An 18,094-nucleotide genomic window follows, 5' to 3' on the forward strand; every position below is an offset into this window, starting at 1 on the left:
ATCCTTCTTAATATCTGCCAATCTGATGGTATGTGAATGTATATATTGCATTGTAAAATTTTGGTCCCTGATTACTGGTAAAATTAAGCATCTTCTAATATGTTTTTTTATTATACTTTAAGTTTTAGGGTACATGTGCACAATGTGCAGGTTTGTTACATAGGTATACATGTGCCATGTTGGTGTGCTGCACCCATCAACTCATCATTTACATTAGGTATATCTCCTAATGCTATCCCTCCCCCCTTCCCCTCACCCCACAACAGGCCCAGGTGTGTGATGTTCCCCTTCCTATGTCCATGTGTTCTCATTGTTCAATTCCCACCTATGAGTGAGACATATGCACATGTATGTTTATTGTGGCACTATTCACAATAGCACAGACTTGGAACCAAGCCAAATGTCCAACAATGATAGACTGGATTAAGAAAATGTGGCACATATACACCATGGAATACTATGCAGCCATAAAAAATGATGAGTTCATGTCCTTTGTAGGGACATGGATGAAGCCGGAAACCATCATTCTCAGCAAACTATCACAAGGACAAAAAACCAAACATCTTCTAACATGTTTAATGACAATTTAGGTTTCCTCCTTTGGAAAATTTATGCTATTTTTTAGTTCATTTTCTTTTGAGTATTTGGACTTTTATAAAATTGATTCATAGTAGTTCTGTATATATGCTGGATACTAATCTTTTCTTGGTAAGGTGTCCTGCAAGTATCTTCCCCTAGTTTGCAGCTTCTCTTTTTATTAGCTTTAAGCCATTTTTTGATAAAATCAATGGCTTCCTTTAATGTGACTTACGAAAATTTTCTTTTATGATAAAGATTATTGTGTCTTACTTAGAAATAACATATTACCTTTAATTTGCCTTTAATTTTTTATTTTTATTTTTTCACTTTTAAATCTTTAATCCACTTGGAATTGGTTCTTGCTCATGACGGAGGTAAGAATTCAATTCCCTTCTACTTTTAAAAAACACAAATAGCCAATTGTCCCAGGATCACTTATTTAATAGTTTATCATTCCCCCACTGCCCTACAATGCATCTCATATGGCCCCTGGTGACTCCCACCTTCTAGGATTCATGCTTTGTGTAATCACCTGCCCTGATTTAGTGACTTGGTTCTAGTGAGTAGAATGTAGTTCTAGTGAGTAGAGTTGATGAAGTATCATTTTGGAGATTAGATCATAAAAGGTGGTGCCTTCCATCTTGGGTTCACAGGCCCTATCTTACTGTCTCTTGACTTGGTTGCCTTGGGAGAAGCCAGCTCCCATGCTGTGACACAGCTCTGTGGACAGGGCCAGGTCTGCCAGTAGCCATGTGAGTAAGCTTGGAAATAGATCCTTCCCCAGTCAAACCTTCAGAGGAGACCGCAGCCCCAGCTGGTAGCTTGACTGTAACTTCATGAGAGACCCTGATCCAGAGGAACTGAGTTAAGGTGTGCCTGGATTTCTGAGTCACAGAAAGTGTGAGATAATAAATGTCACAAAAGTTTGGAGTAATTGGTTATGCAGTAAGTAATAGAAACTTATACATACGACTCTTCGTATTTTCTATTTTTAGTCAGTTTTCACAAATTAATAAGCATTTGATAAATTATTTTGACAAATCATTTGAATATCTTGGCAAATGTTGTAATATCTCTTTTCATCTGCTTAATCCATGTGCTTCTGTCATCCTGTCATTCCTCATGTTGTTTATACGTGCCTTCTCACTTTTTTCAAGAATCATTTTTAAAGAAGTACCTCTATTTTCTTAGTCCTTTCAAAGAGCCAAATTTAGCATTGCTCATCTCTTTTCTTTTTGTTTTCTCTATTTTATTATTTCAGGTTTTTACACATTTTTCAGTTTTTTGACAACTCTGTAACTGTTGTGTTACATGAAAGAGGGATAATTTCCAGATTACAAATGTCTGGAATCTCAAGCAAGGTTCTTGACTCCTTTCACAGAAGAGAAGGTCAAGATTAAGGAAATTTGTCTTGTTCATGGTTGTATAGGTTATTAATTAATGTTTGTTGAATAATACTTCAATATAATTCTGGGAAAATCGTCAGAAGAACTATTCCTGGTTCAGGAAATTCAGCTGTGCCAATTGACAAATGTTTGTTGGAGTCTAGGAAAAGAAATTCTATTTCCATATCAAAATATTAGAAATCATAGTCTGAAAAATAGAAGAACTATGTTAGTTCACTAGGGCTGCCATAACAAAACAGAATATACTAGGTGACATAAACAACAGGAATTTTTTTTCTCACAGTTCTGCAGATTGTAAAATTCAAGATCAAGGTTGCAGAGGTTTTGCAGCAGGGTTTGGCTTCTGGAGCTTAGAGATGGGGCTGTCTTCTTGCTGTGTTCTCACATGGAGGGATAAAGGAGAGAAAAAGACAGGCAGAGAGAGAGAGAGATCTGATGTCTCTCCTTTTACAAAGATACCAGTTCTATTGCATCACGGCTTCATCCTTATGGTCTCATTTAACTTTAATCACCTTCTTAAAGACCCTAGTTCCAATACAGTTACGTGGATTGGGTGTGTTAAGAGTTTCAACACAAATTTTTGAAGGAATACAATTCAGTTCATGGCAAGAACTATGAAGAAACTGAGATTAAAATATTTAAAATTGGATATTTTTAAAAGTCTGAGATATATGGTTGTTAGGTTGTTATTTCTCATTCCAATAATATATCCTGAAACTGGGTAACTGGTTTCTACATATGTCCTAGGATTGGACTATACCATTCACCTTTTTTCTCCTTTCCCTGGGTCAACCTTAGAGGTAGAAAATAGAGATTTGGCTCCCCCTTGTTCCTATCCAGCACTGTCACAGTGGGAAACATCACCATATTCTATTTCAACTAGACAATTTACTCACTTCTAATTACTCCCTTTGCTCAACAACCTCCATGAATAGGACTCATTCAGGAATGGGGTCCCAAAGGCTCCAAGGATATTTAAATTTCCACGTAGGAGAAAGCAATGTATATATCAGTGTCTTGGAAGATGTCTTTGCAGAAGACAGAGACACACGCTGCTGCATGTCATTTAGTCAGAGTTTATTTGGCTAAGAAGAAAGCATTCCAGATCATGGGTGGAGATCCCTAACCTCTAATATGCCAAAGGAAAATTTGGCCTAAAAATCCTATACAAACAGATGATTAAATGATCATACTTTCTCTTTGTAAGTTACATAAGTGCCATGTTTCCCTCTTTCTCTCTTTCTCTTTCTTTCTTTCTCTTTCTTTCTCTTTTTTCTTTCTTTCCTTCTTTTTTTCTTTCTTTCTCCCTCCCTTCCTTCCTTCCTTCCTTCTTTCCTTCCTTCCTTCCTTCCTTCTTTCCTTCTTCTTTAACTGAGTCTCACTCTGTTGGCCAGGCTGAAGTGCACTGGCACAATCTCAGCTCACTGCAACCTCCACCTCCCGGGTTCAAGCAATTCTCCTGCCTCAGCCTCCAGAGTAGCTGAAATTATAGGGGCCCTCACCTCTTTTTTCACTCCTCTTTTATGCTTTGTGTATCCAATGGAGAGGAAAATTTAGAGTCCTCAGTTTACAAAGTATTCTCAGAGTTCAGGATGAACAGAGAGCATGGAGCTACTGGCCAGAAGAATAGATCATATTTGCTTGGTTTGTCTTTGAGCCCATTGTGCTGGCCCATCAGCTCACAAACCCCATTCTTGTTATTTCACTTTACAATCAGGAATTTGGACTTGATTTTATATTATTAAAGTAACAGAAACTCTAAATGAGCCTATATGTGGATATCTTCATTTGATTCTTTCTTTGATGTATGACAGCCAGGACATTTTTGGAAGCAGTATAGATTATATGTAGCACTTGTCTTGGGTCTGATTGCCTTTTGGAACGTAGTGCAGAGCTTCTTCTGGAGTGCAGGTGACGTGATTGTAAACAGAGAAATTCCAAATATACAGGAAATGGGCAAAAGAGAAACAGGTAGATGATCAAGTTGCTTTAGAAGACTGTGAGGAGAAATTACTATCTGATAGTACCACACAAATCCTTGCACAAGAGGAATGATACCCAATTCTTGCCAGGCATTGAGTGAGTTATCTTATTTCCTTCATCAAACATTTATTGAAAACGTACTCTGCCAGGCACTGTTCTTTGCACTGAGAATATAATCGTAAACACAAAAAATATTTACTCTCCTAGATGTTACATTTGTGTGTTTGCAGGGAGGTAGCTGGAAACATATTGGTTTTCCATTGCTTACTAAGGAGGAGGAGGAAGAACATTTTAAGAGCCTGATGATGTCCAAACGAAAAACATGGTTAATACCGGGGCAAGATTTGACAAGGCCAGTAATGCCATGATCTATCACAGATGGATCCATCCAGATCTTGGGGAAAGACTGATGTTTAAAAAGAAAAAAAAAGAATGTAGATGCCTAGTTCTACCATGAACTAGCTGCCTTAATTTAGGAGAGTCACCTAGCATTCCTACTGCTCAAATATAATATTTTCTGTAGACCTCCTCAAAGAGTGACTGTCAGGATTAAATGAACGGAGATCACGTTGTATAAGTGTTTTGAACTGCAAAGCAGGGATCAACCTTTATGATTCCCTTAAAAAACATAGACATAAAACCTAACGTTGTTGTTAATAATGGCTTACAAATATGATGATTCCCGAATTGTGGTTCATATCTCCAGTGATATAAAAAAGCCCTCAAATAATCCTGACGTTTCATATCCTTCTACCCCGGGAGGAGGAGCATGTGTTTGGATGGATCCTGCTCTCTCTTTAAAAATCTTTGCTCTAACAAGGTAAGAATATTGTTTTAATAATGGGCATTTGTATTTCGAATAAGTATAACAAAAATATTTGCTACAGAAATGTAGTTGGCTATGGCGGTTACATTCCAAGGACAATGCCTTGTAACTTGAATCACAAGCAGCCTTTCCATAACTTAGAAGCAAATCACAGTCACTTAATTGACAAGTTTTATTTCTCCAGTATGTTCACTTGATTGACAGCAAGCCAAGGCATTCTTCCATGTCCTCAGCCTCCTCTTTCCTCCCTAGGACTGGCTTCCATGGAGATGAAGAACTGCTGCATGGTGAAAGAGTTCATCCTTTTGGGAATCCCACACACAGAGGGGCTGGAGATGACACTTTTTGTCTTATTCTTGCCCTTCTGTGCCTGCACTCTACTGGGAAATGTGTCTATCCTTGTTGCTGTTATGTCTTCTGCTCGCCTTCACACACCTATGTATTTCTTCCTGGGAAACTTGTCTGTGTTTGACATGGGTTTCTCCTCAGTGACTTGTCCCAAAATGCTGCTCTACCTTATGGGGCTGAGCCGACTCATCTCCTACAAAGACTGTGTCTGCCAGCTTTTCTTCTTCCATTTCCTCGGGAGCATTGAGTGATTCTTGTATACAGTGATGGCCTATGACCGCTTCACTGCCATCTGTTATCCTCTGCGATACGCAGTCATCATGAACCCAAGGATCTGTGTGGCCCTGGCTGTGGGCACGTGGCTGTTAGGGTGCATTCATTCCAGTATCTTGACTTCCCTCACCTTTGCCTTGCCATACTGTGGTCCCAATGAAGTGGATCACTTCTTCTGTGACATTCCAGCACTCTTGCCCTTGGCTTGTGCTGACACATCCTTAGCCCAGAGGGTGAGCTTCACCAGCGTCGGCCTCGTATCTCTTGTCTGCTTTCTCCTAATTCTTTTATCCTACACTAGAATCATGATTTCTATCTTAAGTATTCATACAACTGAGGGCCATCGCCGTGCCTTCTCCACCTGCAGTGCTCACCTCATTGCCATCCTCTGTGCCTATGGGCCCATCATCACTGTCTACCTGCAGCCCACACCCAACCCCATGCTGGGAACAGTGGTACAAATTCTCATGAATCTGGTAGGACCAATGCTGAACCCTTTGATCTATACCTTGAGGAATAAGGAAGTAAAAACAGCCCTGAAAACAATATTGCACAGGACAGGCCATGTTCCTGAGAGTTAGTAAGAGCAGAAATGGGTGCATGGCTCTGGAATTCCTTTTGCTTTGACATAAGAAATTTCATTCTGGAGGCCGGGCGCGGTGGCTCATGCTTGTAATCTCAGCACTTTGGGAGGCCGAGGCGGGCAGATCATGAGGTCAGGAGATCGAGACCATGGTGAAACCCCGTCTCTACTAAAAATACAAAAAAAATTAGCTGGGTGTGGTGGCGGGCGCCTGTAGTACCAGCTACTCGGAGAGGCTGAGGCAGGAGAATGGCGTGAACCCGGGAGGCGGAGCTTGCAGTGAGCCGAGAATGCGCCACTGCACTCCAGCCTGGGTGACAGAGCGAGACTCCGTCTCAAAAAATAAATAAATAAATAAATTTCATTCTGGAATCTTCATATGTGACAGTGACGTGGAATTTTCAGCACTGTGCTGAATGATATGGACTACTATGCTATAATACATTATCTTTCTGCATATTTTATTTTATTATCTAGGTTCTGCCTCTTCACCTGTCTTCAAAGTCATATAGTCTTGGTTATTGTTACTTTGCCTTTCTTCTGTAGAGAATTGCCTGTCCCTGGAAGGAAGGTCTTTTCCATCGTGCCATTTTTTTTTTTTTTTTTTTTGCACCACTTTTCTCAGTTTACTCCCCTTATACTATTTGTGAGACAAACCTATAGGGAAAGGCAATAAAAAGAAGAGAAGAGATTTTAAATAACTGATTGAGAGAATAATATAATTTTAAAAATATATTAACAGACTAAGGACTAGAGTCAAGATGCAGTGTTTTTTTAAATTTTTTCCCTCCCCAAATGTCTGGAAAGGGAGTAACTTAGAATTTGTCAGCAAGGATGTTCATCCCATGTCTGACCCCATGCCTGATTGCTCTGCCTAAACATTTTTAGGCAGATTAGGTTAGCCCTACTGCCTAAGGAAAGTAAAAAGCATTGTGTCTCGTATACCAGACTTGGGTCTGTTTCCATCTTGCTACCAGCTACTAGTGTGGCAAGTAGTGTGGTAACAATTTAGTAGCTTTATCAGGTCAGGCTAATGGCTTGGGCTTTCCAAACCTGTTTCAAGGAGCCCCGAGACTCCAGTGAATTTATCCGGAGATTTCCATGTTAAATATAGTTAGTGAGAACTTTGTTTAGTTATCATATGTATTAGATTTCTAGGTAAGATTCCACTGGAGAAAGTTAGAAAGCTTCTGGACTTTTTTATCTCTGGGGTACCTTGTAAGATTAAAAAACATGATAGGTATCTTTTGTTTCTACCCATAACTTTAAAGGTGTTTCTGCCTTTTCCTTGACACCTGAACCTCACCCTTACCTCTTGGATATTCATTTGAGCTTGCTAGACGTGGTAAAGCTTCAAGGATCATTTCATTACCTACTAAACAATTGCTCTTCCAAAAAAAATTATAAAGAAAATATTTACACTTACATTTGGCCTCATGCAACATCCTCATTTTTTGATGTGCATCAAAGTTATCTACTTTGGCTCAAAAAGAGCTACACAGAAGTTTTGTGGAGCCGCTGATTAGATCTGAAATCCCACAGAAGACAGAGACACTCAGCATTTTTCTGGATTCATTGTATTAACTGCCTAGGGTACACATAATTTTACCACTTTACACCTCTTACAAAAATACTAAGCACTGTATTATTAAAATACCAACTAGAAAGCTTCCCAATCCACTGTGATGTAACAAAAATAAATTCAGCTTCACATTCTCCTTTTTATCCCTTTTCAAAAACTCCTAAGCATGACACCCGAATCGCAAAGTCTCCTTCCAGAATTCTCTGTATCCTTGGAACTGTCAAGTATATAATTGTCTTAGTAGCCTCTTCACTCATTTGTGCCTTAAATTTCTGTCTTTGGTTCAGTAGTATGAAGATTATCATTTATAGAGCCCTAATTATTTGTCAGATATTATCATAAATGCTGTATAAAACTATCTCATTTAATCCTCAAAACAATCTTTGATATTTGTGCTATTGTTCCCATTTTGCTGTGAGAGGCCCAGGATATGAATGCAAGGCTTTTATGCTTAAACACTAAGACACTGCTTCCAAAATGCTTAGAAATCTTTCCAACTAACAAGAGATAAGAAAACAAGAGGGAGCAGTTGACTTCATCCATGCCAGCCCAAGAAGCATCTTATATCCAAGATAAAGATATTTTCTCCCACTCTTATGAAGGAAATGGTAACCAAGGGAGTCAGTGGTGGACTTAACTCCAGGACATAGGTGGCGGAGGCCTCAAGTGGGCAAGGCATCTCACTGCGGCAGAGGCCAGGGTGAGAAACGATTGGTCATACCAAGAGGGCCACAGCAATGGAGACTCAAAAAAGAAGGGCCACACAGGATTCAGAAGTGCCACATCTTCATGTCTTCTTCCAGTAAAAAACAGACAAGAGCCATAGATGAAGGTACTGGAATCTTCGTATCACTGAGGATTGCTGGAAGGAGAGATGACTGAGGATACAAAAATCAGCAACAGCTTGAAAGAAAGCTCTGTCTCCAAACACCCACTGTATGCCTTCTTCTGTCACCTGTGCTCCACTCCTCTCATTAGGAAGTTTCCTGACTAATGTAAGGAGATGGCTGTTGATTTTCAGTTATTGACTTCTCACCCGATCTAGGCAATGATCCTTGATCCAGCGGCTCACAATCCTCCCTCTGAGCCCCAGTATTGATTTGCATTTAGCTTGTTGAATTCGCCTTCTGAGGATTCATAGAAACATCTCAAAGGCTGTGTTATTGGCCAAGGGAAAATCTAACAAAAGGTCTCAGAGCCCCTCCCTGGCCCCAAAATGGTTTCAGATGTAACTCAATATTCCAGAGGAATGGTAATAATGGGACTTCATTTTCCCTTTTCTCTGGTATATATGTTTCTTATTAACATTATAAGACAAAGTGAACAAATAAAGACAAAATATCACATCCATTTTTAAAGGAATGCTGATCCACTATTACAAAATCTATTTTTTTATTATACTTTAGGTTTTAGGGTACATGTGCACAATGTGCTGGTTTGTTACATATGTATCCATGTGCCATGTTGTTTTGCTGCACCCATCAACGTGTCATTTAGCATTAGGTATATCTCCTAATGCTGTCCCTCCCCCCTTCCCCCACCCCACAACAGTCCCCGGAGTGTGATGTTCCCCTTCCTGTGTCCATGAGTTCTCATTGTTCAATTCCCACCTATGAGTGACAACATGCGGTGTTTGGTTTTTTGTCCTTGTGATAGTTTACTGAGAATGATGGTTTCCAGCTTCATCCATGTCCCTACAAAGGACATGAACTCATCATTTTTTATGGCTGCATAGTATTCCATGGTGTATATGTGCCACATTTTCTTAATCCAGTCTATCGTTGTTGGACATTTGGGTTGGTTCCAAGTCTTTGCTATTGTGAATAGTGCCGCAATAAACATACGTGTGCATGTGTCTTTATAGCAGCATGATTTATAGTCCTTTGGGTATATACTCAGCAATGGGATGGCTGGGTCAAATGGTATTTCTAGTTCTAGATCCCTGAGGAATCACCACACTGACTTCCACAATGGTTGAACTAGTTTACAGTCCCACCAACAGTGTAAAAGTGTTCCTATTTCTCCACATCCTCTCCAGTACCTGTTGTTTCCTGACTTTTGAATGATGGCCATTCTAACTGGTGTGAGATGGTATCTCATTGTGGTTTTGATTTGCATTTCTCTGATGGCCAGTGATGATGAGCATTTTTGCATGTGTTTTTTGGCTGCATAAATGTCTTCTTTTGAGAAGTGTCTGTTCATGTCCTTCACCCACTTTTTGATAGGGTTCTTTGTTTTTTTCTTGTAAATTTGTTTGAGTTCATTGTAGATTCTGGATATTAGCCCTTTGTCAGATGAGTAGGTTGCAAAAATTTTCTCCCATTCTGTAGGTTGCCTGTTCACTCTGATGGTAGTTTCTTTTGCTGTGCAGAAGCTCTTTAGTTTAATTAGATCCCATTTGTCAATTTTGGCTTTTGTTGCCATTGCTTTTGGTGTTTTAGACATGAAGTCCTTGCCCATGCCTATGTCCTGATTGGTATTGCCTAGGTTTTCTTGTAGGATTTTAATGGTTTTAGGTCTAACATTTAAGTCTTTAATCCATCTTGAATTAATTTTTGTATAAGGTGTAAGGAAGGGATCCAGTTTCAGCTTTCTACATATGGTTAGCCAGTTTTCCCAGCCCATTTATTAAATAGGGAATCCTTTTCCCATTGCTTGTTTTTGTCAGGTTTGTCAAAGATCAGATAGTTGTAGATATGTGGCATGACTTCTGAGGGCTCTGTCCTGTTCCATTGATCTATATCTCTGTTGTGGTACCAGTACCATGCTGTTTTGGTTACTGTAGCCTTGTAGTGTAGTTTGAAGTCAGGTAGCATGATGCCTCCAGCTTTGTTCTTTTGGCTTAGGATTGACTTGGCGATGCGGGCTCTTTTTTGGTTCCATATGAACGTGAAAGTAGTTTTTTCCAATTCTGATTTTTGTACATTGATTTTGTATCCTGAGACTTTGCTGAAGTTGCTTATCAGCTTGAGGAGATTTTGGGCTGAGACAATGGGGTTTTCTAGAAATACAATCATGTCATCTGCAAACAGGGACAATTTGACTTCCTCTTTTCCTAATTGAATACCCTTTATTTCCTTCTCCTGCCTGATTGCCCTGGCCAGAACTTCCAACACTATGTTGAATAGGAGTGGTGAGAGAGGGCATCCCTGTCTTGTGCCAGTTTTCAAAGGGAATGCTTCCAGTTTTTGCCCATTCAGTATGATATTGGCTGTGGGCTTGTCATAGATAGCTCTTATTATTTTGAGATATGTCCCATCAATACTTAATTTATTGAGAGTTTTTAGCATGAAGGGTTGTTGAATTTTGTCAAAGGCCTTTTCTGCATCTATTGAGATAATCATGTGGTTTTTGTCTTTGGTTCTGTTTATATGCTGGATTACATTTATTGATTTGCGTATGTTGAACCAGCCTCGCATCCCAGGGATGAAGCCCACTTGATCATGGTGGATAAGCTTCTTGATGTGCTGCTGGATTCGGTTTGCCAGTATTTTATTGAGGATTTTTGCATCAATGTTCATCAAGGATATTGGTCTGAAATTCTCTTTTTTGGTTGTGTCTCTGCCAGGCTTTGGTATCAGGATGATGCTGGCCTCATAAAATGTGTTAGGGAGGATTCCCTCTTTTTCTATTGATTGGAATAGTTTCAGAAGGAATGGTACCAGTTCCTCCTTGTACCCCTGGTAGAATTTGGCTGTGAATCCATCAGGTCCTGGACTCTTTTTGGTTGGTAAGCTATTGATTATTGCCACAATTTCAGAGCCTCTTATTGGTCTATTCAGAGATTCAACTTCTTCCTGGTTTAGTGTTGGGAGGGTGTATGTGTCGAGGAATTTATCCATTTCTTCTAGATTTTCTAGTTTATTTGCGTAGAGGTGTTTGTATTATTCTCTGTTGGTAGATTGTATTTCTGTGGGATCGGTGGTGATATCCCCTTTATCATTTTTTATTGCATCTATTTGATTCTTCTCTCTTTTCTTCTTTATTAGTCTTGCCAGTGGTCTATCAATTTTGTTTATCTTTTCAAAAAACCAGCTCCTGGATTCATCAATTTTTTTAAAGGTTTTTTGTGTCTCTATTTCCTTCAGTTCTGCTCTGATTTTAGTTATTTCTTGCCTTCTGCTAGCTTTTGAATGAGTTTGCTCTTGCTTTTCTAGTTCTTTTAATTGTGATGTTAGGGTGTCAATTTTGGATCTTTCCTGCTTTCTCTTGTGGGCATTGAGTGCTATAAATTTCCCTCTACACACTGCTTTGAATGTGTCCCAGAGATTCTGGTATGTTGTGTCTTTGTTCTCATTGGTTTCAAAGAACATCTTTATTTCTGCCTTCATTTTGTTATGTACCCAGTAGTCATACAGGAGTAGGTTGTTCAGTTTCCATGTAGTTGAGCGGTTTTGAGTGAGTTTCTTAATCCTGAGTTCTAGTTTGATTGTACTGTGGTCTGAGAGACAGTTTGTTATAATCTCTGTTCTTTTACATTTGCTGAGGAGAGCTTTACTTCCAGAACTATGTGGTCAATTTTGGAATAGGTGTGGTGTGGTGCTGAAAAAAATGTATATTCTGTTGATTTGGGGTGGAGAGTTCTGTAGATGTCTATTAGGTCTGCTTGGTGCAGAGCTGAGTTCAATTCCTGGGTATCCTTGTTAACTTTCTGTCTCATTGATCTGTCTAATGTTGACACTGGGGTGTTAAAATCTCCCATTATTATTGTGTGGGAGTCTAAGTCTCTTTGTAGGTCACTCAGGACTTGCTTTATGAATCTGGGTGCTCCTGTGTTGGGTGCATATATATTTAGGATAGTTAGCTCTTCTTGTTGAATTGATCCCTTTACCATTATGTAATGGCCTTCTTTGTCTCTTTTGATCTTTGTTGGTTTAAAGTCTATTTTATCAGAGACTAGGATTGCAACCCCTGCCTTTTTTTGTTTTCCATTTGCTTGATAGATCTTCCTCCATCCCTTTATTTTGAGTCTATATGTGTCTCTGCACGTGAGATGGGTTTCCTGAATATAGCACACTGATGGGTCCTGACTCCTTATCCAGTTTGCCAGTCTGTGTCTTTTAATTGGAGCATTTAGCCCATTTACATATAAAGTTAATATTGTTATGTGTGAATCTGATCCTGTCATTATGATATTAGTTGGTTATTTTGCTCGTTAGTTGATGCAGTTTCTTCCTAGCCTCAATGGTCTTTACAATTTGGCATGTTTTTGCAGTGGCTGGTACCGGTTGTTCCTTTCCATGTTTAGTACTTCCTTCAGGAGCTCTTTTAGGGCAGGCCTGGTGGTGACAAAATCACTCAGCATTTGCTTGTCTGTAAAGTATTTTATTTCTCCTTCACTTATGAAGCTTAGTTTGGCTGGATAGGAAATTCTGGGTTGAAAATTCTTTAAGAATGTTGAATGTCGGCCCCCACTCTCTTCTGGCTTGTAGAGTTTCTGCCAAGATATCAGCTGTTAGTCTGATGGGCTTCCCTTTGTGGGTAACCCGACCTTTCTCTCTGGCTGCCCTTAACATTTTTTCCTTCATTTCAACTTTGGTGAATCTGACAATTATGTGTCTTGGAGTTGCTCTTCTTGAGGAGTATCTTTGCGGCGTTGTCTGTATTTCTTGAATTTGAATGTTGGCCTGCCTTGCTAGATTGGGAAAGTTCTCCTGGATAATATCTTGCAGAGTGTTTTCCAACTTGGTTCCATTCTCTCCATCACTTTCAGGTACACCAATCAGATGTAGGTTTGGTCTTTTCACATAGTCCCATATTTCTTGGAGGCTTTGTTCGTTTCTTTTTATTCTTTTTTCTCTAAACTTCCCTTCTCGCTTAATTTCATTCATTTCATATTCCATCACTGATACCCTTTCTTCCAGTTGATCGCATTGGCTACTGAGGCTTCTGCAGTCTTCACATAGTTCTTGAAACTTGGCTTTCAGCTCCATCAGCTCCTTTAAGCACTTCTCTGCATTGGTTATTTTAGTTAAACATTCATCTAATTTTTTTTCAAAGTTTTTAACTTCTTTGCCATTGGTTTGAATTTCCTCCTGTAGCTCGGAGTAGTTTGATCATCTGAAGCCTTCTTCTCTCAACTCGTCAAAGTCATTCTCCATCCAGCTTTGTTCCATTGCTGGTGAGGAACTGCGTTCCTTTGGAGGAGGAGAGGCACTCTGCTTTTTAGAGTTTCCAGTTTTTCTGCTCTGTTTTCTCCCCATCTTTGTAGTTTTTTCTACTTTTGGTCTTTGATGATGGTGATGTACAGATGGGGTTTTGGTGTGGGTGTCCTTTCTGTTTGTTAGTTTTCCTTCTACCAGACAGGACCCTCAGCTGCAGGTCTGTTGGAGTTTGCTAGAGGTCCACTCCAGACCCTGTTTGGCTGGGTGTCAGCAGCAGTGGCTGCAGAACAGCGGATTTTCCTGAACCGCAAATTCAGCTGTCTGATGGTTCCTCTGGAAGTTTTGTCTCAGAGGAGTACCCGGCCGAGTGAGGTGTCAGTCTGTCCCTACTGGGGGGTGCCTCCCAGTTAGGCTGCTTGGGGGTCAGGGTCCCACTTTAGGAGGCAGTCTGCCCATTCTCAGATCTCCAGCTGCGTGCTGGGAGAACCACTACTCTCTTCAAAGCTGTCAGACAGGGACATTTAAGTCTGCAGAGGTTCCTGCTGACTTTTTGTTTGTCTGTGCCCTGCCCCCAGAGGTGGAGCCTACAGAGGCAGGCAGGCAGGCCTCCTTGAGCTGTGGTGGGCTCCACCCAGTTGGAGCTTCCTGGCTGCTTTGTTTACCTAAGTAAGCCTGGGCAATGGCAGGCGCCCCTCCCCCAGCCTCGCTGCCACCTTGCAGTTTGATCTCAGACTGCTGTGCTAGCAATCAGCGAGACTCCGTGGGCGTAGGACCCTCCGAGCCAGTTGCGGGACACAATCTCCTGGTGTGTCATTTTCCAAGCCCGTTGGAAAAGCGCAATATTAGGGTAGGAGTGACCTGATTTTCCAGGTGCCGTCTGTCACTCCTTTCTTTGACTAGGAAAGGGAACTCCTGACCCCTTGGACTTCCCAACTGAGGCAATGCCTTGCCCTGCTTCGGCTCGCGCATGGTGCTCTGCACCGACTGTCCTGCACCCACTGTTTAGCACTCCCTAGTGAGATGAACCCAGTACCTCAGATGAAAATGCAGAAATCACCCGTCTTCTGCGTCGTTCACGCTGGGAGCTGTAGACTGGAGCTGTTCCTATTCGGCCATATTGGCTCCATCCCTTCTATAATTTTTCTCCAGTGCTTATGTTCTTTGAATCTAGTATGTGTTTGTACATGGTTTGGTTTCAGAAAGATGGCATTTCCGAAAGATATAAATACTAACTCATGTATTATTTCTTTTATTTCTCACGGCTAAGTCACATTTTTCATCTGCACTGCTAGAAAATCATCCTTCACATCTATATTGAAAAGCCACAGAGTCACCCTGAAAAACATTGTAAACGTCTCTGAATTGTAGCTTTTGCATCTATAGAATGGGAATAATATTCTTGTACCCCATAGTGCTGCAGGGGAAAGAAATCATTTAATATTCATGAAAGTGCCTGAAGAGTTCTAAGCATGCGGTAAACATGAAATAAATAGAAATATCGCTTTTTTTTTTTTTTTTTTTGGAGATGAAGTCTCACTCTGTCGCCAGGCTGGAGTGCAGTGGCGCAATCCTGGCTCACTGCAACTTCCAACTCCCTGGTCCAAGCAATTCTCCTGCCTTAGCCTCCCGAATAGCTGGGATTACAGGCATGTGCCACCATACCCAGATAATTTCTGTATTTTTACAAGAGACAGGATTTCACCATGTTGGCCAGGAAGGTCTCGATCTCCTGACCTCGTGATCTGCCCTCCTCGGCCTCCCAAAGTGCTTGGATTACAGGTATGAGCCACCTTTCATCCTTACCTAAATATTCATACCTTTGTTTGCTGATACCTCAAAAACCTCTTATGCTATCTTTCAGATCTCTTTCTTTTGAACATAGAACCATCATCACAGTGTCCTGTGCTCAGACCTTCTTAGCTTTCTTCCAAACTCTTGTCCTGAAGCTAGAGAGATATCCATATGTTTTCCTGCTTTGGTCTCTCTTGCCTCTGAGGAAGTGCTGTTAAAAACTCTGGTTTAAAGGTGAGTGCAAAATATACCAAGACAAAGTGCACACTGTTACTGTAGTCCAAGCATCATGCAAGGTTGCCATTCTGCAGTCCATGTCCTCCTACAGGCCCAGAAGGCTATGGACCACATCAGGTCAAGCCAGAGTACTTAGCACATGCTGGGCACCCCATCAGTGTTTCTGGAATGGATAAATTTGGTGTTTATTATTTCTTACTCTGAATTCTCCTCACTAGGAAACTCAAATCCTTCTTGGATGTGGAGTACAAATGGTTTGTACTAACCATTCGGTTACTTTTTAGAGCCCTAATTTCTATGTTTTTGAAGCAGCGCCAGTAGCCACAGTACTCACTTAAGGGGAATCTAGCCTAGATCAGTGTTGATACATCATCGTTTGCACTTTATGTGAATTTTTTCTTTCACATTAATTGTTATAAGTGAGGCTTCACTGATATGAAAAAAGAGGTAAAAGTAGGAGGGAAGTCATGAGTAGCTAAAATAATAGATGGAAGGTGAAACAGACAGGTTTTATCTCCTTGATTATTTACTTATTACATGCCTAATTTTGGGCAAATGTCCAACCGCTGTCATCCTCAGTTACCTAACAGTAAAATAGGTACATTAGCATTTGCTCTGCTGAAAGAGTTGAGAGGATTAGAAACAAGGCATGGGAAGTCCTTAGAACATTGAATCAAAGTTACCAGTACAGTTCTTTGGGTTTTCAGGGATTGAGCAGTACCAATATCCACTCTTATAGCATAGAACACAAATAGAGAAAGTTTTGAGATATATCTGTGTATCCCATATTTCAGGGACCCCAGGGTGTTTTACCACTAACATAGATGAAGAACAGGCAGGGAACTGCAACTACCTGGTTGAAAAACTTGAATTTTGTTTCACATTTTATTGTGTTGGTGGGATAATGAATACCTAACTCAAATTTTCTTCTTCTCTTTCTACATAAAATTTCCAGAGAAAATAGTAAAAGAAAATCATTCCACAGTGACTGAATTTAATCTCGCTGGGCTAACAGACAAACCAGAGCTCCAGCTGCCGCTTTTACTCCTCTTCCTGGGAATCTATGTGGTCACAGTGGTGGGCAACCTGAGCATGATCACTCTAATTGGGCTCAGTTCTCACCTGCACACCCCCATGTACCATTTCCTCAGCAGTCCGCCCTTCATTGATCTCTGCCAGTCCTCCATCATTACCCCAAAAATGCTGGTGAATTTTGTGTCAGAGAGGAATGTTATCTCCTACCCAGCATGCATGACTCAGCTCTACTTCTTCCTTGTTCTTGTCATATCAGAATGTCACATGTTGGCTGCAATAGCTTATGACCGCTACGTTGCCATATGTAACCCACTGCTTACAATGTCACCATGTCTTATCAGGTCTGCTCCTGGATGGTAGTTGGGTTGTATTTTATGGGCTTTATTGGTGCTACAGCTCACACAGTCTGCATGCTAAGAGTGCTTTTCTGTAAGGCTGATGTAATCAACCATTTCTTCTGTGATCTTTTCCCATTACTGGAGCTTTCCTGCTCCAGTACTTCTATCAATGAAATAGTAGTTTTGTGCTTCAGTGCATTTAATATCCTTTTCCCCAGCCTCACCATCCTTAGCTCTTACATCTTCATCATTGCCAGCATCCTCCGCATTCACTCCACTGAGGGCAGGTCCAAAGCCTTCAGCACTTGCAGTTCCCACATCTTGGCTGTTTCTGTTTTCTTTGGGTCTGCAGCATTCATGTACCTGCAGCCATCATCTGTCAGCATCATGGGCCAGGGGAAAGTGTCTTCTGTGTTTTATGCTACTGTTGTGCCCATGCTGAACCCCCGATCTACAGCCTGAGGAATAAAGATGTCAAAGTTGCCTTAAATAAGTTCCTTGAAAAAAGAAATTTCCTGTGAAAGTTGCCTTAAATAAGCTCCTTGAAAAAAGAAGTTTCCTATGAAGTGGGGTATTTTGCTTTAGCAAAAAATTTTAATTTCTGGAAAAGGTTTGATAAGGAAACAATCTAGAGACAGCAAGGTACGTCCACAGATAATGAGATGGCTGCTACTACTTGGTTATTTGGAAGAAAGGTGCCAAGGGTAAAGCTGAATTCATAGGATCAGTTACATGTTGGGACCATTTGTGGGATGCCACAGAGTTCATCCACCCAGAGTAACACGTATCACTTCTAAACATTTTAAAAAAATTCAAAAGTCTCCATGTGTGATTATACTTTATATGTATGGAATATGGCACTTTTAAGGCAAGACTTACTTACCTTACTTTAAGGAATAAATATATCTTGTCAGTCCCCATGATATTCTCAATACCTGTGTACCTGGGTTTTTCTACTAAGTGTATAGGTAAACACTTCTCGAAGTGTGATCTCCAAAATAAATAATTG

At 40.5% G+C, this 18,094-nt stretch overlaps 2 protein-coding genes across 2 annotated transcripts; both read left to right on the plus strand.

The window, feature by feature from the left end:
• The first annotated feature begins 5,057 nt into the window (after positions 1–5,057).
• On the plus strand, positions 5,058–5,996 carry LOC116477468 (olfactory receptor 10D3-like). Its single transcript, XM_032168152.2, is given in 1 exon segment — positions 5,058–5,996. A coding segment is annotated over 1 exon segment (939 nt).
• A 10,271-nt stretch (positions 5,997–16,267) lies between these two features.
• LOC116476224 (olfactory receptor 8G50-like) lies at positions 16,268–17,606 on the plus strand. Its single transcript, XM_058446247.1, is given in 4 exon segments — positions 16,268–16,310; positions 16,668–17,060; positions 17,063–17,530; positions 17,533–17,606. Coding segments are annotated over 4 exon segments (978 nt in total).
• Positions 17,607–18,094: the final 488 nt, after the last annotated feature.

The sequence above is a fragment of the Hylobates moloch genome, unplaced genomic scaffold (assembly GCF_009828535.3).
Source record: "Hylobates moloch isolate HMO894 unplaced genomic scaffold, HMol_V3 SCAFFOLD_11, whole genome shotgun sequence".
In the NCBI taxonomy this organism is placed as follows: Eukaryota; Metazoa; Chordata; class Mammalia; order Primates; family Hylobatidae; genus Hylobates; species Hylobates moloch.